We start from the raw sequence: 23,309 nt of genomic DNA on the forward strand, positions 1-23,309 counted from the left end.
ATTTTCTTTTAATCTTTTATGTTCTATAAATATCTCTTGTTAAAGTTCTGGGCTGCATTCACTTCAGTCGGATCCCGTCTTGGGGATTAAGTCGGATCCCGTCATGGGGACTTACGACGGATCCCGTCATGGGGACTTACGACGGATCCCGTCATGGGGACTTACGACGGATCCCGTCATGGGGACTTACGACGGATCCCGCCATGGGGACTTACGACGGATCCCGCCATGGGGACTTACGACGGATCCCGTCATGGGGACTACGAAGCATCCTGAAAGGTGGCAGACCTCGTCCACAGGAAGGCGGTCCACCTCACAAGCTAGCGCCTCGGGAAGCAGCAGGAGAATGCAGCCCCCTTCCTCCCTCCCGTGCACTGCATGACGTCAGGGAGTGAAGGACAGTAGCACCCAGATCACCACCGTGACTCACTAAGGTCAGCGGGGCACTATATGGTGGGGCAGTAAGCACCCAGGTCACCACCGTGACTCACTAAGGTCAGCGGGGCACTATATGGTGGGGCAGTAAGCACCCAGGTCACCAACGTGACTCACTAAGGTCAGCGGGGCACTATATGGTGGGGCAGTAAGCACCTAGGTCACCACCGTGACTCACTAAGGTCACGCGAAGTCACTCAACGCCTCAGCATTAAGGACGGCCACAGCAACACCCTTTGTCTCTTCGCTATCGAGATTAATACTTCGAGGTCGCCACCTGGCGGAGAGCGATGCCTCTCAAGGCTCTAATTTAGTGACTGATCACCGCACTAACACGATCGGACAGAGGAGAGGAGGAGGGAGGGAACTGTGTTAAACTGGTTGCTACGCTCTTCTTAATGAAATGTAAACTAATCAGATACCTGAAGTTCGGGGGTTCGAACACTGCGACAATACTGCCATAGGAAAGCCATGATGGTGATGGAGTGATTGGAGTACGCGCTTGAGTGAAAGCAGTGGGAGTAGGAGGGACAGGGAAGTCAATGTGTGTATAGGAAGTGTTCCAAAAGATCGCCCGCAGGCGAGGGTAAAAAAACGGAAAACATATCCTGGGAAAGAGATGGACGCACGCGAGCCAGGCGGAAGCAATGGTGTATAATAGTAAAACGGGAACATAACAATGATCAAACGAGAGATTAATCAAAGAATCATACTTCAACGATCAACCAGAATCACACGAAAGAGTAATAGGAAGATTAAATTTCCACGTTGCAAGGCGTATTTACCTCAAAGGATCTGAAATCCCCTGAAACTACCAGACAAAGATGTCTGATACCAGTGAGAGAACCAGTTTTTACAAAAATGAAAGAGAGATATATATTAGGGAGGCTTAAAAGGGACCCCAATCAGACCTGATTACAGCTTTTAAGTTTTAAATACGACGGATGACGTATATAGCTGGTTTATGACGTATATAGCCAGTTGATGACGTAAACAGCCTTCAGTTCTCCGTAGGATGAAGAGAGACAGGGAGGAACCGGAGGACAGAACATCAAAATAAGCAAGAAATCTGTTAAAAAAAAAAATTCAACCCCCCAAAAAAGTACTTTTATCGTACGTGAGCGGTGGATGACTGGGATAAACTGAATGAGGAAAATGTGATTGCAGGGAGCGTAGTAATATCTAAATGGTTGTTGATTGCAAAAAAAAATGTCCCACAAATGGGACCCCCACGGGTTTAAAGATCCCTCCCCGTACAGCACAAATAGGTAATTACACACACAGACACACACACACACAGACACACACACACATACACCCATGAACACAATGGTAGACAAACACTGAAGCACATACACACAAACATACAAACAGAAAACAGGTTCTCCCAGCAAATGACCTCAATATTCTACCATGATTATGCAAACTCAGTATATCAACTTCTGGTCACTGACACATTAGACATAAACCATCCCTCATCCGTTCCTCAATATCTGTAAATTAAATTCAAGCCTCAAACTGCGTTTTCTCTCAATGTTCATCATAACCAAATGACCTAAAGCGAAGCCACAGTTCCTAGAATATATATATATATATATATATATATATATATATATATATATATATATATATATATATACATATATATATATATATATATATATATATAAATTGCATACAATGAGAGGAAACCCCTCAAACCTCAGTCAGAGACAGTGGGGTGAAGAGGCATGTGTTCTTCAATATGGGAGGCGGGGAGGGGGAATCTACTCATATATGTATTGAGATACAAGGTATATATAAGGTATATATAAGGTACATATGATTAGGTAATTTGTGATTATCACTGTTACACCCTGAGGGGAACTCGTAATCATCATATGTCTGAACGGGACTTTATTTTTGATGACCTTTTTTTCCCCCCCCTCCCTACAGCATCGAATATTCACGAGCGTGTTAATAGTTCTCGTCTGAAGAGTTCGATAACAGCGGGGCGTCACCGGGGTTCATCTCCAGGGCTGTGGGAGAAACCATACTCTATGTGGACGTGTGTGTCTGCCTCGAGCGAGTGTGCTGTCACACATACACACACACAGCTGCATGATTCTCAGTGGATTAGCTCTTGCGGAGGTGCAATTCTTCCATAGTGGTGTTGTTCTCTCTCTCTCTCTCTCTCTCTCTCTCTCTCTCTCTCTCTCTCTCTCTCTCTCTCTCTCTCTCATTCTCTCTCTCTCTCTCTCTCTCTCTCTCTCTCTCTCTCTCTCTCTCTCTCTCTCTCTCTCTCTCTCTCCTTTCAAAGCTGCCATCCATCCAGCGTTGAGAACGTCCCCCCCCAACCCCCACACAAACACGACAATGTTATATGCTAAACAACACGACTGCTTCCTCACAGCTGCCAAGCGCACGACGCAGTCAACAGCGCTTGGGGGGTAGAAAATGGAAGGTTTTCGACCAGGGGGGGGGAATATGGAAGGTCTTCGACCAGGGGGGGGGAATATGGAAGGTCTTCGACCAGGGGGGGAATATGGAAGGTCTTCGACCAGGGGGGGAATATGGAAGGTCTTCGACCAGGGGGGGAATATGGAAGGTCTTCGACCAGGGAGGGAATATGGAAGGTCTTCGACCAGGGAGGGAATATGGAAGGTCTTCGACCAGGGAGGGAATATGGAAGGTCTTCGACCAGGAGGGGAATATGGAAGGTCTTCGACTGGGGAGGGAGGGGGGAATATGGAAGGTCTTCATGGCGAAAAAAAAGAAGGAATGTCTTCGCCGGGGGAAAATGGATGGTCTTTTTTAGACGAACACACGCCAGCGATGGTCTTCAGGGCCTGGCCGGCATTAACCGGGCGTCTATCACCCGGCACCTTCTGCTCACACGGCAGGAGGTGAGAAAGACGAGGCAAGCGAGGGTGTTACGTGTTACTGGCTACTAAAACCCGGGATCAAGGTCCTCACACCCCCATCGTCCATCCTCCTCCCACACTGCTCACCATGGAAGGCTTCCCTCCGCTACACTCAACCACCACCACCACTACTACTCCCAGTGGAGGACCTCCCTATCACTCCCACTCCTTCCTCCTCCCCTTCCCCAGAGGTTCATCATCCCTTCGCTCAGGAGTGACTCCTTCTTTACTACGGGAATGTCTCAGCATCCTGACCTGCGCAGGTCTGGCCCGTGGACCTCCCTCACTGCACGCTAGACCACCATAGATCCCCATTATTGGCCAGGGAGCGTCTTCCCTCGAGACACCTCACACAATCACGAGGCGCGGCCCAACGCGTCCCCATCATTGTCCCAGAGGCGCGGCCCAACGCGTCCCCATCATTGTCCCAGAGGCGCGGCCCAACGCGTCCCCATCATTGTCCCAGGAACGTAGAGAGATACCTCAACAGGACAGTCCCATCACGTTCCCACTTCCACCCTTAGACCGTCCCGGGACCGTCCCCTTTGGGACTCCTCGCACAATCACAAGGCGCGGCCCGACGCGTCCCCATCATTGTCCCAGGACTCTACACAGGGCAGTCCCAACACGTTCCCACCTCCACCCTTAGACCGTCCCGGGACTGTCCCCCTCCCAACTACCCCCCCCCCCCACCCCTCCCCTCATCAAGGTTTTAATTACGTCCCCGGACGCACGTCCACTGACAACAAGTGGGTCTGAATTAACCGCATTTTACATCTCTCTACCAACGTCGCTCACACGCAAAGACCTATTGGAAAGTATCTAATTAAATCTCTGTAATTGGAATCCGAATTTTTGTGATCGGATAAATAGCATGAGTTACGTACAGTGATGACCCAGCATAGAGAGAGAGAGAGAGAGAGAGAGAGAGAGAGAGAGAGAGAGAGAGAGAGAGAGAGAGAGAGAGAGAGAGAGAGCTGATTCACATGACCGACACTGCTGTTAAGAGCCAGCAGGTTATGGATTACAAAACTTAAAGAAATGGGGAGTTATACATAATTAGTGGCATCATTAGGCAGCATTACCCTACAGACACACACACACACACACACACACACACACACACACATAACACATGTGCAGGGAATAAAATAATATAGATTCACTCCAGATACCACATGGCTTCGTCTCTGGTTTACGAACTTCGAATCGATGAGGTTATAAAAGCGTGACCTCAATTCTACTTTGCACCCAAGGGCATTTACATCTAAACAGTTGAAAAAGATTAGATTCATCAAGTGTCGTATTGAAAGGCCTGTGACGTACTGTCAAACATATACCTGCTGAAAACTACTATATGCGCTATCGGAAGGTGGCTCAGTGAGGAGCAAAAAGACAGTATACGTCTTTAGGAAACGTTTGGTACTTCACCTGAGAAGAGATCTCATGTTCATATAGGGTGAGTGTCGCCTACAGAGAGAGAGAGAGAGAGAGAAAGAGAGAGAGAGAGAGAGAGAGAGAGAGAGAGAGAGAGAGAGAGAGAGAGAGAGAGAGAGAGAGAATGTTCACCAAACGAACTATATTTTCTGGCGTATGTGTGGACATTGAAATGAGAATAAATAAAATAAATAAAGGAATTAAAATCATATGAAGATTACCCCAGGGTATGTTATCATTTCATGTGGCTGATAAGTTTCAGCAAAGTCGATTCATTTTTGTTTACAAAAATATATGGGAGATGAAAAGGAAGATGATGAGGATCTCATGAAAGAAAATGATAAAGAATATTCCAAAATATGTTCGAGACCTGTCTGAAGAGGACTTAATGCCTTATATGTTTCTTTTCCTCGGTCGGACTCCGAAGCTGGGTGGTGTCCACGAAAAATAATTGGTAACACGAATATCCCGTTGCTTTAAAGGTGGAGGGTGAGGGTTGGAGGAATGGTACGTTGTTATTTCTAGATATAACATTTCACATCTCGCGGGCAGGTGGGAGAGGGTAGTGGGTGGAGGAATGAGGAAGTACAGTGATTGGAAAATGTACAGGAAAATGCGACAGAAGGTCAATACGAAGGGGCAGGGACTGAAAGAAGAGGTGCATATCAGAGTTGGGGTAAGAGAGTAATCGGCAAACTTCAGGGAGAATAAGAAAGTGCTGGAAGGTGGTTCAAACTGGGAAGAGAACAGGAAAATAGATGAGAGTGTCAGTGATAGAACATATGGGGAAAGTGGTGATTGGTAAGGAAGAGGTGTAGATATGGAACGAGTATTTTGCAGGACTGCTGAATGTGTTACATGAAAGGGCAGCAGATGTAGGGATGTCTGGGTTGGTACACCAAGTGAGAGTCGTGGCAAGTGGTTTAGTGAAAGGAAAAGAGGTGGTGAAAGGCGCCTTGCGTGAGATGAAAACTGACAAGGCGGCTGGAGCGGATATGATTCCATTTGAATTTCCCACAAAGTGGGACTGACTGTATTAATGAGTGATAAATTTGGATGGAGTGGAAGAGGCTTCGGTGCCGGAACATGCAGGAAGGTGTGAGGTGTGCATGGGATGCGACGCTTTGTCAATGGGTGTAGCTGTAAGGTCTGTGGGGCCTACTTGTGAACAGGGGGCTCCGGACTCCGTGTATTAATGTATGACAGCTAGAAAGTGGATGTGAGCCAATAAAGCCGTTCTTCGTCTGTTCCTCACGCTACCACATTAACGCAGGGAAACGGCGAAGACCCAGACCACACCAGGACCTTTACCCACGAGCCTGGAGGAGACCATCTGTCTTCGTGACCCTCGGCAGTCTATCACACACGCCCTGCATCACCCGGGGGTCGTGACTGCCACGCGCAGCGCGGCCCACCTCACGGCTCCCTCCCGGGACTTCCTTATCATGGGACTCCTTTCATCGTCTGGGACTCGCCGTCATCATCATCTCAAAGTCAAACTCTTACCCCGTGACGTGAGGAGGAGGAGGAGGCACCACCACCAGTAGTAGTCTCAGACGAGGCCTCACCTTTAACCTGACACGCCACTCACTTGCCCGTCTAAACACTACGTCCCCCATGTGAACGGGGTGCACTTGTACCCCGTCCTGCACTCAGGACAGGTAGGGTTACCGCTAGATTATCCCCCCAGACTAACGCAACGAACGTAGATCTATATGACTGTATTTCAGTACGAAATACGCAAAAAAAAAAAAAAAATTAATCTACATGAAGCAGGGAATGACTCTGGCCCTACACTCTGTGTAATGTGTATAGCGTTATAGCTCTTTATTACGTCAGGTGCAGAGCATTTACAACACTATGTTCGTGTAGACACTAGCAAAACACTGTAGCGCTTTATCCATTCAGGGGACATAAGACTTGTTGTCCCTATTGTATAATATAATGATATGAACCTTACGTGCAAGATGCACGTTAAGTCTTAAGAGCAATGCAGCTTTCAATGTGCTTTTGAAGCACAGTGTGGCCCTGCGCCGCCCTGGGGAGGAGGAGGAGTGTGGCAGTACCCTTCGGGCGCCACAGGCAATGAGGAGCGGCATCCCGGGCGACACGCCAACGTCATCGGGCAAGCCAGACGGAGGAGGAGGAGGAGGAGGAGGATGGGAGAGGAGGGAGCTGGCTGACGTACCGGGAATTGCTTCGACTTTAAACAAATCTTCAAGCTGTGAGGTGGCACGAGGAACCTCCCTCCAGGCTACCCGCGTCGATAGCGACCACTGACTTCCTCGGGCGCACAACATCTTCAAAAAGGGCCGGGGAGAGAACTTCGGCGTCAACCGCTCCCGAAGACTCGACCTTCAGCAGAACCTGCTTGGGTGATCCAGGTCTTCACGGGAGAGTCACAGTACACGAATCAGACGACTGAATATCATAGCCAACCTCTGCCATCTCATTCCCAACCGTAACAGAACAACGTTTTCTGTTCATCTTACCCAGTTTGTTCAAACTACTCCAGCGTAATGGACCCGTCACTGTCTTTTTATACATCGTAATACAAAATAAGCCAACACCTCCATCATTTATTTGTCTGGGGTAATAAGGGATGTTTTATCGCAAAAAGAAGGAACAGAGAAGGGGGCCAAGTGAGGATATTCCCTCAAAGGCTCAGTCCTCTGTTCTTAACGCTACCTCGCTAACGCGGGAAATGGCAAATAGTATGGAAATATATATATATATATATATATATATATATATATATATATATATATATATATATATATTCTTTTTTTTTTTCAAACTATTCGCCATTTCCCGCATTAGCGAGGTAGCGTTAAGAACAGAGGACTGGGCCTTTGAGGGAATACCCTCACCTGGCCCAATTCTCTGTTTTTATAACATTTACCAGACTAGACTCCGTCGCAACCCGTAGCATGGACGGAAGCTTCCGAGGGGGAGGCCTGAACCCTCCCTCCCTCCTGCTGGTGGTGGTGTTGGCAACACTGAGTACAGCCCTTGAGTACGCCTCACCTGCACGACAGTTCTGGAGGCGTCTCGAAGCAAAGCCATCGTCATCGCAATTACGAACTCTCACTACCAGCGAAACCCAAAAATATACATTTGTGTGTGTGTGTGTGTGTGTGTGTGTGTGTGTGTGTGTGTGTGTTAACTGTCCTTTACCCGTGTACTACCTGTATAAAATAACGTACATCAAGGATCTGTTAGAAAGACAAGACAATCAATTCACAGTGTTCCTGTATTCCCCACATGGTTTCCTAGTCAATACAGTCAAATAATGTTATGAATACCTCTACTATATAGGCCCTCAACAGTTACACAATATCATGCTGTAAAATCACGAAATACAACTGTGATTTAAACCCACCCGATAGGGTGAGAGAGAAATAATGTATTTATTGTATAATCCAAAAACTGCCCCTCACCAAACAGGAACAGAATTTCCGACATGAAGGAAACGAAGTACAGGAAAAAACAACTCCTTTCCCTTCACTGCTAAATTTAAGACTCGTCCAAAGTGTGTAATAACATCATATCTATCTATCTATCTATCTATCTATATATATATATATATATATATATATATATATATATATATATATATATATATATATATATATATAATATATATATATATATATATATATATATATATATATATATATATATATATATATATATATATATATATATATATATATCGGAAGATATTGACGATGAATGTGCGCGCGTCCTGTTTACATTTAGAGTATGACGTCATAGGAAATCATTAACTAAGATAATGGCGACCAATATACTCCATCACTCTTCTAAAATGATTCCAATAACGCAAACCTTGAAGACCAAAATGGTATATATATATATATATATATATATATATATATATATATATATATAGTTCCTTCGATCTGTCTAGGTATTATTGCATGATACAGCGCCGTGATACAAGCCAGCTGGCTGGCTGGGTTAGACCAGTCATATAATCAACCCGATGACACATGACAGGCAACTGGCATATGGGAAGCAATTTCAAACACATTACTTCCGTGATTCAACAGCGGCGCCCCAATGAATACTAATAACAATTTCATCATTTGCTGCATTGCGAAACTAGGAAGAGAGAGAGAGAGAGAGAGAGAGAGAGAGAGAGAGAGAGAGAGAGAGAGAGAGAGAGAGAGAGAGAGAGCTCGTTTACCTACTGCAAACCTTAACCTCTTATCTCGTTTCCTACCTTTTATGGAACAAATGAATCACGGTTTTCAGCGCTCATCCCTCTGTGTCGCCCCCCACGGGAGAAAATAGAAATAAAAAGTCTCTTCGTCAAGGGTGGAATGGTCAATAAATCTGTTGCTATCAGCGCTTGGCGACGGACCGCTGACCCACCCACTTCTCCAGCCGATTTGGCGCGCAATTTTTCCACCAATCACCACCAAGGAAAATAGTCTTTTTTTTTTTCTCTCTTCACCCGCCGTTTATTTTTACGGCCAGTTTCGCTGTCGTTATAAATTCCACATACTCCTCCCTCCCTAGGAATAAACTATATATATATATATATATATATATATATATATATATATATATATATATATATATATATATATATATATCAGGAGGAAATCAATGTGAGCAGACGGATGTACGGGTGAACGTTCGTTGTAAGCGGGTGAAGCCGTGTTGGAACACATTTGCCTTCAAAGGGGCTGAAGGAGGCGCGGGCTGTTCCGCGGATAATGAAATTTTGACTTAAATCCCAAAGCCATTGACCTAATACAGGGTACTGTGTGGGCGGCGAGGTAGCGCTTGACGTCAGTGTAGGGGGCAGCTCACTCTCTGCGCGTTACTCAAGAGGAGTAACGTCAGAGGTAAATGGAAGAAGACAAGGTAACATTATCTAAGTAAAGGGTCAGTATGGTGTTAAAATGTTGTGTCGGAGAATATGAACTTCGTCAGTGGAGGGGAGTCTGACGCTCGTGTAAGGGGACTGGTGTGGTAGTTCTATCGGGACTCTATGGTTCTGACGAAAGGAAGTTCAAGGAGAGGAGAGGGGGAGGATGGAGGGTGAGGGATGATGGTTTTTAACGGTAGCCATGTTCGGAGCGCGGCTGCTGTCGGCCAGACGGACAAGGAGGTTAGTGTGAGGATAGCAGTGATGAGACTGTATGCGAACACTGTGGTTCTGGCGGCCAACTGCTGCGCTGGAGAGTACTGCAAAATTCAAATAAGATGGGAGGGTAGCGTAAGTTTCAAGATGAGTGGGGGTGAAGAGTATTGCGGCTTCGCTGTTAAACTATTTTTAAAGATAGAGTAAGGACCTTTGTGTCCACCTCGCTGCTTGTCATCATCATTATCTATCTCCTATAGGAAAAGAGGCTTACGCGTATTTTCGTAAAAAAACGAAGAACAGCTTCTCCAAACGTTGATAAACACGTTTGTGTAGTCTGCGGACCAGGCCTGGACACGGGCGCCATGGTGACTCACTCATCCTCTCCGAGTCTGTCTGGTCTCACAGCACACACACACACACACACACACACACTTAGCAAATGTTCCTGTAATGTCTGCCATCCCGACTATGTACAGATGTACCTCACTAAGGCAGCTTATCCAAAGCGTGGAAATTCCAGCCTCCACCTTGATCTTAATTTTTTTAAGGTTTAGTTTATTGTTTATCGTGACCTCCCAGTTGTTCTGCAATATCGGTAATACCTCAACTGTATATTTTCAGGCGAATGGCTGCCTAAATTAAATAAACCATTCTTAATCTTCATTTATTAGATACACACACACAACTCACACACTTTTGCATATATATACATATATATTGAACGGATATTCTGCGGATGAAACTTAATTGAATTATTAAAGTTCTTTTTTCTTCAACATAGCCTGACATCTTGTGGTTCAATCCATCATACGTAAATATCACTCAGAGCCTAAGTCATTCCCTTGTGATTTCGGGTAGTTTAAATTAACTATCCTCATACTACTACTTCTATTACTACTACTACTACTACTACAACTACTACTACCACCACTACTACTACTACTACAACCACTAATAATAATAATAATAATAATAATAATAATAATAATAATAATAATGATAATAATAATAACAATAATACTGATAATAATAACAACAACAACAATAATAATAATAATAATAATAATAATAATAATAATAATAATTTAGATCAGTTGTGTGTCGTTTGCCTGATGCGCCAGACCCAATACTACATCTTAGTGGCTTCTGTGGTATGGTAAAATATTAGGTAGTTACGTTAGGCTAAACTTACATTTGACTAGAGTGTATGGTAAGGTTTTGGTTGTCAAGTGGTTAGGTACTTTTTAGCCCGATCAGGATAAATATGGTTAGATGTAGACGTAAAAAATGATAAATAAAAATATCATGGAAAATAAGCCTCTTTTTTCGCGACACTTAACATATTTTCTTTTTTCAATATATGGTACTTTTACACACACAGAGGGAACACTACAGCTGCAACAGATGGACTGACCTGAACAGAATGCGAGTCTATTCTTGAACGGTGACACAACAGTAGCCTAACACGTACATATGGCAACGTGACAACTGATACGATCGATACATTTACTTTAGTCAGTACAGACTAAAGCCAAAATGTTAATGATACTACTATATAATGCTGCTTTCCTACAAGCATAAAACATACAAATACTGTCTTTAGGAAGACCGCCAGGCATCCGTAACCTGCCTGGATTTTGTATTTGATATTGTTGGTTCATTATGAAAAAAATATATCGTGAACACCCTCCACTGTCGGGGATGACAGGGGAAACAAGTGAATAACTTATTTTGCGTGAATCAATAGTCGTGTTCATATTCAATTCCCAACGTGCTGACGAAAGCAGGGCGACACACAAATATATATAAATGACTTCCCGCGCGTGGCAGCAACAGCAACAACAACAATAACAACACCACCTCGGCTCCACACATCATATGAAAAAAATAAAATACAAAACGTTCCAGACCTTATCGTTATGACCTATGAAATCATAGGTCATGCATGGGAGGAGGAGGAGGATAGATAAACTTACACTTCAATCACGAGGCGAAGCACTGACGTCAGTACCAAGGCATCAAAACCCTTCAAATGGGATACGAAAATGTCACCAGAGGAAACAAATTTCTCTGGGAAACTCTCGAGCTTTCCTTGTTCGGACGGCGAGGCGACCAATCTGTAGCTAGCATCGCGAGCCAATCAGCCAACACAGTAAGGCTTAGAACTTCGGTAATAAGAGGATGGGTTTGTGGCAGGGTGTTGGGTGCAGCAGACTACGCAATGTGTCCCTCATGTATCGTCAGGATGCTGGGAGTTAGGGCAGGAAATAAAAGAGCACACACCCCGGCCATGCTTGCTCTGCTGGCCTTCACCCTGGCCGCCCTAGCTGTGGAAATACACTCGCACCCTGATAACATACTATATCCTCTCCCGAGTTATCTAACCGTACGCTGCTGCTTACCCTGGCCATAATCATGATCTGTCCGTCCTCGCGCACTGGGGCAACCTCAATTATCATCCTCTGCCACAGGCCAACATTGTACTCTCAACAACTAGGTCATAAAGGCCTCACAGGGATACGAGTCACCTACACAATCCACCCGTTCTTGTCGTCACTATTATCTGGGGGTTCATGTGTGAGAATCTTGATGGTCTAGACCCTTTAGGCTCCCTTCGCCTGATCGTCAGCGAAGGTGTGCTAAGCAAACAGCAATCCTGGCGTACAACACATCACCTCCGTTCGTAAACGTGTGGTGTTGGCAGCGCCCCAGGCCCCTAGCGACCTGTGTGTGCACCCTTGAGTTCTTCCCCACCCCATCATCCCTCATTACTGTGCTGGCCGTAAACAGCTCATCTTCATCTCCAAGCCGAACAGAAGTGTCATCCGCGGGCCTACAGCTAGTAAGGTCAGGTTATGGAGAAGGGCTGCGTCAAGATGAATTGCTATTCTGACTTGCTATTTCGAACATTTATTCTCTATGGAAATTTTATCCCATTCTCCTAGTACAATGATAAGGTTACTATAAACAGTATTTATATACAAATCATAGGCGAAAGAACTTCAAAACTCACGGTACGAAAAATAAACAAATCTTTGTACAATTACAAACTCAAGGTAAAAGTTAGGGAACTAAACAGCTCACGGTACACCTAAAGAAAGAATGTCTGATATTTCCACAGATAAAAAAATATGTGGCCTTTTTTCAATATTCCTGTATATCTAGTTTTAAACACATCCACACGAACTGGAGAAAATACACGTATAAAACCATAATTTCAAACCAAGATAACGGTACAAGCAAGGGAGTGGAAGACAAACTTTATCATAGAACTAAATTTTCTTTTTCCCAAAAATATCAAGTCTTTAGTAGGTAATGTATTTTGATTGTCAGACTCGCCGAACACGCAGTTGGTACGTAGGCTAGCATGCCATGCCCTCCCAGTCAAAAAGGTGTTCAATAAGCACTAAAGTAAAGCTTATCATTATTAACATGTTACATGCAAACATCTTTAAAAAAAAAAAAAAAAGGTCTCGTATTATCTTTGCTTATTCTTATAAATCTCTATGATCCGTTTGCCCTTAAAATCACTTGCAAAAATGAAGTATCTGGTAACTTGTTTGATGTTGCCATTATATCGAATGTTCATCTTTATACGTCGTCCTAGTTCCACTCAGGAAATTCCTTTAACTTATTTTCAGGGACAACTCCGGGCCATTACTGAGAGAAAATTTTCTGTGTGTATGAACAGTGAAATATCAAAAGGATTTTCTAATTTACAGGCGTAATTAGTGGCCTTCACCTCACCACCACAAACTTAAATGAAGTAATTACAAGTTTAACAACTTGGAAGGTGACCGAATTAACACCCGTCCGTCAACATCAGCGCACACCACGTTTTCTATGCCATATCTACTACCTTTCTCTGCTTGGCGCCAGTCTCCTGCAACTCTTGTTACAACACTACCAACGCGTATGTCTTCAAATGCAAGAGAACAAAGTGTACATTTTGCAGAAATACTGCCTGCAGAGTGGATCTACTTTCCTTCAAGTACATTGAAAAAAAAAAAAAAGGCGGTAAAATTTCAGATAAAAAAATCAAAACCTAACTAAATCATACTCGGACTTTGCTAGGTTTGTGCGAGCAAATTCAGTGAGGATCTATGTCCTTGCTGATACTGAGAAAATTGTTATATATATAAATATGTGTGTGTGTGTGTGTGTGTGTGTGTGTGTGTGTGTGTGTGTGTTCATTGGAAAAGTAAACCTAGAAGCATCAAGCTTTCAACTTGTTTTAAGTCATTATCAAAGATACAAAGTGATGGCAAACAGGGGAATGTAAACAAATGTAAATTTCACTTCAGCGAATCAAAGATTTGTTGACGTGTGGATCATTTCTTTACGACATTTTCATTTTCCTTTGTTGGAGTGTCATTTACTTTAGTAAATAACATTTCGTTCGCTTTGACTCTATCCTTGATAATGGCATGAAATACATTCGAAAGCTTAGGGCTTCTCAGATCAATTTTTTTTTTCCAGCAAGTTTAATTATCCCACTGTTTCACATGTGCGCGTGAAATACTAGAATATATATATATATATATATATATATATATATATATATATATATATATATATATATATATATATATATATATATATAATGCATATGAACGCGCACTTTCACATAATCCTCCAACAACCAGGTTTCGAACCCAGGACTTTATGCGTGGTAGGCGGGAGCGCTACCGCCAACAACGAATAAGATCCTTGGTTCGAACCCTGGCTGTTGGAGGGTTATGTGATATATATATATATATATATATATATATATATATATATATATATATATATATATATATATATTCTCTTATGAGGAAAATCGTTGTCGTCTTGCCTGCCTGGTCCACTTCATGTACCTATCTGGTTCGCATCTCTGGCCTCCCTTTTACCCTGACCTCGTTTCCCTCACTTCGAATTTACCCAGCACGAAAATTTATATTCCAAATACCAAGGAACATTTCCTTAAGTATAATCAGTAATGACCAAGGACTTCCAGAGAGGACAAAGATGCGTCAACAGCAGACAATGAATTTCTACAATGTCGCACAATAAAAGACTTACGAATTCACACGTTGGGCAAAAAGAATTTAGAGATTTAGTTAGCACTGTGGCGCCTCACTCGTGGTGGAGTGGTGTAAAGTGGTATCTGTGGCATTTCCCCTGGTTCGTATCCCAGCATGCAATGCTTGGGGGGAGTTGGGAGGTAGGGGTGGTGCTTGGAGCAAAAAAAGAAGAAGAAAAAAATCTTGAAAGTTAACCGGCCGACCATATATTTACTCGGCGGAAATTGATATTGCCGTCGAAGCGTAGCGTTTATTCATCTGACATGTCGCCAACGAAATTGGTTTATTGCGACCCACTCAGCTTCCAGGCTGCGCTCCACGTGAGAGCAGGTTTTAAGTTTGGGCTTCCTCTGAAGAAAGAAAACGAAAAAGAAAAAGAAAAAGTAGAAAAAAGTCCTCGATAACGCTGTTTTGTTTTCCGTCCGCTGTCAACGACGCAGCCTAGTGCGTCCGCTGAGGACGACGTAGCCTAGCGTTTTATGACCTTTAGCTGAGCAGACGGAGTCTGGTAACCCCCCCCCCCCCTCTCTCTCTCTCTCTCTCTCTCTCTCTCTCTCTCTCTCTCTCTCTCTATATATATATATATATATATATATATATATATATATATATATATATATATATGACCAGCAGAGTCATGTATGTGTCAAAATATCATTTCTTCTGCGACACACACACACACACCACAGCGGGTTCTTCCCTGGAGCCACACTGTTCACACCTGCATGAATAAAAGCAACAAACACTACCTGACCTCTTGACCCTTTCACCCAAGACCTGCCATTCAACTTAAGAAACTGCAGACTGCAATGTTCACGTTGCACAGATCAACTCAAAAGTTTAACTTTAAAGGAATCAATTCTTTTGTTATAACTACATGACTCTCCGTGTTTTTCTTTTTTTATATATATTTTCCAATGTAACCCATCCATTCTAAAGCAATATAATTACGTTATATCACAAGGTCGCCCAGAGTTAGAGACCGCTGCATCTGCCCTTAACTTCCCTCAAACATCCTCCAATCTTCGCTACATCTGCACTTAAATTCCTTCAACCATTCCTGATTTTTTCCTTCCTTTGCCATTAGCTTCTTTTGTTCTATAAACTAGTAAAAAAAATATCTTATCTTTCTTTTTACAAATCCTCGTTTTTCCACTGTTCCCTCAGACCACTGTGCCTGTCGTATCAAACCGTCACTTCTTAGTTTGGGTTAGCGTCGTCTCCCGTAACTCGACACAATAAGGGAAAACAGGTCAGAGTTCTGGGATCATTTCGTGAAATCATTAGCCGCACCTAATTGAATCCATGCCAGATGAGTAACTCTCATTAATGAGTCGCTCCAGCACTGTTGACTTCCAGGCAAGGTTGGTTTTAAGTGTTTGCCTGTGTTGTGAGGAGACGACCGGAGCGTAAACACTACAGGAGTGGCGGGAAAGAGAAGGAAAGCAGACAGTAAGTCACCTAGCTATCAAAATTAGGTGTTGCAAACTACTTCATTACTTAAAAGAGTTTTTGCCCCAGTTCCTAAAATTTGTTTCTTTGCTCGTTAATCATACATACTGAATTTAATGTACGAAGTCAGATATCTCTAGGTACAAACATTAAGATATCGAAGTACTAACGTACTGAGAATGTCACACGAGTACGAACATACTGAGATGTACACAATACAAAACACACAATGTACATGGTACGCTACTGAGAATCACATATGGTACGAATTAGAAAATAGCACAAGGTCGCATGCTGAGATGTACACAATACAAACCAGAATGTCAACATGTCTAGAAACTTATTTGATGCACACAAGGCGAAACAATGGAATCCCACACGAGGCACGAGACATACTGAGATGTCACACAAGGCGAATATTGAGAATTCAACCAAGGAGAACATTGAGATCCCCAACTATGGCACGAAATAATTAATAGTCTCACCGGTACGAAACATAACGAAATATCACCAAGGTACGAAAATGATTGTCACCATTGGTATAAATCGTACACCAGAACCCAAAAAAAAAAAACAACAAGCTGCATCTTTATTTCACGTTCTATAACTGAATGTGAATATATATTTAATGTTTCTTTTTTCCGTTTATGTCTATGAGAAATCTCATCTCTGGCGAACAGCCGAAGAACACCCGTACTATTCCTGAGTTAAGTTCGCGTCCAATCAGTAACATCTAACATTGACCCCTGGGTTATGACAGTCTCGGCTTTGACCTCGCCCTTAAATAAGAGTCAGGTCAATCATCATCCACATCTTACCCCCCCCCCCCCAAATAAAAACGGATCACAACGGACGTCCTCAACAGGAAAAGTAAAAGAAGTTCCGTTGTGCTCAAATGGATCCTCACTCGCTACCAGTTGGCTGTTGTTGTTGTGTCTTCTGTGTAAGCGTTACCAAAGTCTTCAGAGAAGTGGAACGCGTTCCAAACTTTCCTCAACAGCTTGGCTGAACCATCCAGGCAAATCCGACCCTCCGCCGCCGCTTCTTGTTATTTCTTTTCTCATTTTCAAATAGGATTTGCGGGACTTCACGCTGCCCTTGCTGAACTGCTGGAGGGGGGTATAAACGTACCACAAGATCATACATAGCTGGTTCTGGCGAGCAAAATCTCTCCGTCCGGTGAAGAGGATCATCTCTCTCGTCCGCCAAGCGTACCCGGCCCTCCCCACATCTGAACACACTCACCAGCACCTACATCCTCCTCCCTCTGTCTACCGTCACCAACAATTTCATCCGATGAGCCAAGAGCGTATCACACCTTCTTCGACGACATGGAGTCTCTCTCTCTCTCTCTCTCTCTCTCTCTCTCTCTCTCTCTCTCTCTCTCTCTCTCTCTCTCTCCCGAATTGTTGATGCAGTGTTTACCTCCAACATTTTTGATCTGTTCTTCAACACAACTCACCATGCGTGCCCAGCGTCGGACTGATGTTTAGAGAGGACCTTGGCCTACATGAAATTTGGGCCCTACCTCCCGTTTATAACCCAAAAAATCATTGAAATTCGTAAGAAATATGACGGATTTCATTAATGTGTACAATTGGTGTATACTGTATAATACTGCCTCTAATCTGGTTGCTTACGACTATTTTCTTTTTTTTTCAATAATGACCAGCGTGGACCCTGCTATACACGACTCTTGATGTATGAAAGGCAAAGCATCCGGACTGTCACACAAGGTACGAAACATACTGAGAATATCACACAAGGTACGAAACATACTGAGAATATTACACATGGTACGAAACATACTGAGAATATCACACATGGTACGAAACGTACTGAGAATATCACATATGGTACGAAACGTACTGAGAATATCACACATGGTACGAAACGTACTGAGAGTATCACAAGGTACGAAACGTACTGAGAATATCACACATGGTGCGAAACGTACTGAGAATATCACAAGGTACGAAACATACTGAGAATATTACACATGGTACGAAACGTACTGAGAATATCACTAGGTACGAAACATACTAAGAATATCACAAGGTACTAAACGTACTGAGAATGTCACACGAGGTACGAAACATACTGAGAATGTCACACGAGGTACGAAACATACTGAGAATGTCACACAAGGTACAAAACACACTGAGAATGTCACACATGGTACGAAACATACTGAGAATTTCACATATGGTACGAAACTTACTGAAAAATATCACACAAGGTACGAAACATGCTGAGAATGTTACACAAGGTACGAAACACAGAGAATGTCACACATGGTACGAAACTTATTGAGAATGTCACACATGGTACGAAACACAATGAGAATGTCACACGAGGCACGAAACATACTGAGAATGTCACACAAGGTACGAAATATATTGAGAATATCATACAAGGTACGAAACATTGAGAATGCCCCAACTTGGCACGAAATACATTGAATATGTCATACACACGGTAACGAAACATAACGAAATATCACACAAGGTACGAAACACACTGAATATGTCACCCATGGTATAAATCATACCCAGGAAGACCCACAACAACATCTAAAACACACAAGGCACGAAAGAAACATTTACAACGTCACACAGGGTTCACACATCCAGACTATCACACACTGTACATCATCGCGCACGCCTACAATATCACACAAACAGCTTCCACTTGACTGCATCATCCCACATAACTTGTTTGCTCCTCAGGCTACAAAATGATGCCAAGCTACATCCGTCATTATCAATATCCTAGCAACCATAGAAAACGGTGTCGATCCCCTCCGAGTTAAATGATATTTTTTTCCATTTTTTAAATTTAGAAAGTCCATTTTCTTTGATTACTCTCACCCCCCTGGGCCCAACGGTCGACAAGATACGTTCACTTCTGTCTTACAGTAACCACGAAAACATTTTATATTTTTTTTGCTGTCGAGTGTTATGGAGTTTTTAGAAGAGTATACTGTCGAGAAATTGCAGACTCTGTCAATTTCAGGGTCTGGTGTGGCCTCTCACGCTACCACACACCTCGACAGTTCATATAGGTTTGAGACGACGCCAGTCGTAAGGCTCACAGAACACGCCTCTCGCCGTCCAACTTGAGGTGGTAATGAATAAGGTCATAAAGTGCAGGTGCAAGTGGTCGGGGTTAACAACACTTGTGGTGCCAAGGCAAAGGTGAGGCAACGTGAGGTGGTGGTGGCGGCTGTGGGGAAGGGGGGTTTGTTTGTCTTGTAAATAGAGCAGCAAGCAACAAGTGTTGGGTCTGTGGCTGACTGTCCTGGTGTGAGGGGGGAATCAACACCCCACCTCCCCTTTCCCATCTTCCGTCCCACCTACCACCCTCTTCCCCCCTTTTCCTCCCCCTCAACTATTACTACTACCTCCTCAATTGCCCCGCCCCCCACTACAACCATCACTTGTCCCGCCCCAACTACAACCATCTGCCCCTCCCCCACTGCTACCACTACCTGCCTCGCCCCACTACCGCCACCTTCCTCCCCAGTCACCATCTACTCCACCACCTAGCCTCCCGCTCAACTCCCCTTAACAATCCACCTGGCAGGTGTTGCCTCATGCCTCCTCCCTCCCCTGACCACAGCTGGGTCCACCCGCCGGGAGGACACAGCTGGTTGGCCGGCCAGCCAGCCAGCCAGATGGGGGTGCCAACAAGGTCACCTGCACCACCACGCCTCATGTGACCTTGTACTACCTCCTCCTGCTCCTCCTCCTCTTCAGGAACAACAAAACACCTGTCGAGTCTTAATAAAGTCACACACACACACACACACACACACACACAGGTCCTCTCTCTCTCTCTCTCTCTCTCTCTCTCTCTCTCTCTCTCTCTCTCTCTCTCTCTCTCTCTCTCTCTCTCATGAATTTTGCTCTCACGATACACGGGCCTTCAAGTCATCAGCACTCCCACTTCTACGGAGAAACAGTCAGTCCATTCACTTTAATTCTCGACTGGCTACTTGGCACCACTCCTCTCCCGTCCGGTGTGGTGGTGGTGAGGGGGTGAGCTGGGAGGGTCGTCGTTAGCAAAGTAACCACCTCGACACGAGGTAATGAGTGGCGCCCCCGCCCCCCCCACTACCTCCACCTCTCTCAATTAGCATCTCCCAGGACGACCTCCGTTGGCAACGAGTGTTCGTTCCACTGGCCCTACCCCATTCCCTACAGGATCAAGCTGGAACATACACGATCGTATTCATCATTTTTGTGATACAATTAATTGTAATATTTTTTTCTGGGTTAATTAACCCTGGCTGTAATTAAATATTTCCCATTGAGTCTGGTCAGTGCGCATTAACGGCCAATGGGGTACAAAAGAACAGTATTTTCGTATAATAACGGGGAGAGGTTCTAACCGTAACAAAACAGTGGAAAAATAACTATACGTAAACCATTACCGTCCACAACGCTGTACGTACATTCAAATTGACGTACACAAATGTACTACATCAGTCTTCGACGTGTAACCTTGTACTCTGTACTCAGAATGTACACTTAAATTTCAACCTTCTCATGTAATAAGATGTAGTAATGGTTCCTCACGTATACTATCTCAGGGTAAGAGAGAATTACAGTCTGTCTGCCAGGTGAGTGAGTGCGGTACAGACCCGGGCTGCGCGAGACTCACCTCTGTGCACATGCATACTCGGTGGCCACGGCCGGAGGCCTCGTGTCGCTGATCTTCCTGGCGACACCGTCGAGAGGAGGCTGCTCCTCCTGCTGTAGGTGGTTTTGCCCGTGTTCCTCCTCCGTCGCGATGTCTCCCATGGTCGTGTCGTCCGTTCCCGCCGCCAGCCCCACCATACGCGCTCGCACATATACACACTCACACACACACAAACACGCGCGCGGCGAGACGCAACGCAACGCAACGGCGGCGCGCGGGCAGGACAACGCTGCTGGCGATCGGCGCGTCAGACACACTGGCCCAGGGTAGGTGGGGCGGCTCGGTCTATACCCACTCCTCCACGCTGCTGCCGCTCCTCCGCCGCCACCCCCCCATCCAACCCCCAAACCCCCCACCACCACCACACTCTCACACTAACATTAACAACTTCCTTATAAGCACATTCTCACCAGGCTGCAGAGTGCGGCTATAACAGATGGATCAGGTGGGAGTTGTTGAGGGCTCCTAACTCCTCCCTCTACGGCACCATCTGTGGCGGGGTGGGGCGACCACCTGGCCACACCTACCACACGGCAGATGGTAGGGAGTGTCTGTCAGGTGGTCGGTCACGGGAATATATGAACAGAGAGTGTACGAAAAACATGAACAAAATCATCAGCTTCGCAACAGCGCCACTGCTACACACGCTCCTCTCCCTCTCCTCCCAATACCCAACCCCCATCCCATCAACCCTCCCTCCCTCTCTCTCTCTCTCCCCATCCTATCCCACACCCCTCCCCTTCCCTCCCGGACCCTCCCCGGTCCCTCCTCAATCCCCACCTCCTCCACTACAGATGCCGTCCACCTGCCTGCTTACCAACTGCTGCTCTCTCTCTCTCTCCTCCCGTCCCATGACCATCACCATCACTCCGTCTCGTGTTTCCCTCCTTTTCCTCGGCCCTTCCCACAGCAACTATCCCTTTCTCCGCACCCTCTACAGCCGCTAAACACACCTGGCTATCAACACCTCTGACTCACGGCTTATCAAATACTTCGGCGGTGTCAGTTATCAGCAAAAGAAGAAAAAAAAAAAAGAGAAAAAAAATGAAATAAAAGAGAAAATAAATAAAATCCTTACAATGTAATTTACATTTTTCTTTTTTCCATATTTGAGTTTCCTCCTTCAGGGCAGCCTGACCGATCAAGCACCAGGGTCAGGTCAACAAGTATGGGCATCCTCAAGGCTACTTTCCTACAGCATTCCGAGGGTAGAACACCCTCTCCGTACGACATTATGCTCCTTCACGGGTTATTTTCCCCCCCTACCAGCTGGTACTCTGTTGTGCCGGCAGAGAGAGTGCTGGATAAGGAGCCGCCTTAATTCAATTTGCGCCGCCATCAGCGGCTACTTTACGGGTGCACACTCCGTGTTCGCGACCGACCCCGTGACGCGCGGAAGCACACACACACACACACACACACACACACACACACACACACACACACACACAAAAGGGATTCGCAGGGTTCACAAGAGGGGGTGTGTGTTCGTCACCGTCAGGAGCCCAGGTGATAAGAGAGAGGTGGTTCGTGACGTAACGTTACAGATTCTCGAACGGCAAGTTTACCGACGATGTAAAGACAATGTAAATACAGTCTTACAACTTCAGGATATCTTGATGGTAATAATAAGACGTTGCGCCATTTCTTGCAAGGATTTGTTCGGATCTATCCCTAAGAGGTTCTGTTATCTTTGTCCTCTGTTTAAGATGTTGTCGTCTGTGTCCCAAATCTCTGGCCACAGAGTTTACAATGCACATGATTAATGACGTCTCCAGATAGGTCAGAGCGCAGTCAGTATCTATAGCCTAGTGGCGCGAGAGTACCAATAGCCTAGTGGCGCAGGAGTACCTATAGCATATGGCGCGGAAGTACCTATAGCCTTGTGGCGCGGGAGTACCTATAGCCTAATGGCGCGAGAGTACCTATGGCCTAGTGGCGCGGGAGTACCTATAGCCTAGTGGTGCAGGAGTACCTATGGCCTAGTGGCGCAGGAGTACGTATAGCCTAGTGGCGCGAGAGTACCTATAGCCTAGTGGCGCGGGAGTACCTATAGCCTAGTGGCGAGGGAGTATCTATAGCCTAGTGGCGCGGGAGTATCTATAGCCTAGTAGCGTGGGAGTACCTATAGCCTAGTGGCGCGAGAGTACCTATGGCCTAGAGGCGCAGGAGTACGTATAGCCTAGTGGCGCG

The 23,309-nt window shown here is 45.0% G+C and overlaps 1 protein-coding gene across 2 annotated transcripts in view; it reads right to left on the bottom strand.

Moving 5' to 3' along the window:
• LOC139764565 (tumor protein p53-inducible protein 11-like) overlaps positions 1-23,309 on the bottom strand; it is a 449,602-nt gene that overhangs the window by 44,839 nt on the left and 381,454 nt on the right. The window contains exon 1 of one of the 2 annotated variants that reach the window (XM_071691349.1): positions 21,078-21,393. The exons of the other annotated variant lie outside the window; for it this stretch is intronic. Coding sequence (XP_071547450.1) covers positions 21,078-21,253 — 176 coding nt within the window. The 5' untranslated portion in view covers positions 21,254-21,393. Of the gene's footprint in view, positions 1-21,077; positions 21,394-23,309 lie in introns of those variants that run through there. 2 annotated transcript variants of the gene reach the window in all.

Source organism: Panulirus ornatus, chromosome 50 (genome assembly GCF_036320965.1).
Source record: "Panulirus ornatus isolate Po-2019 chromosome 50, ASM3632096v1, whole genome shotgun sequence".
In the NCBI taxonomy this organism is placed as follows: Eukaryota; Metazoa; Arthropoda; class Malacostraca; order Decapoda; family Palinuridae; genus Panulirus; species Panulirus ornatus.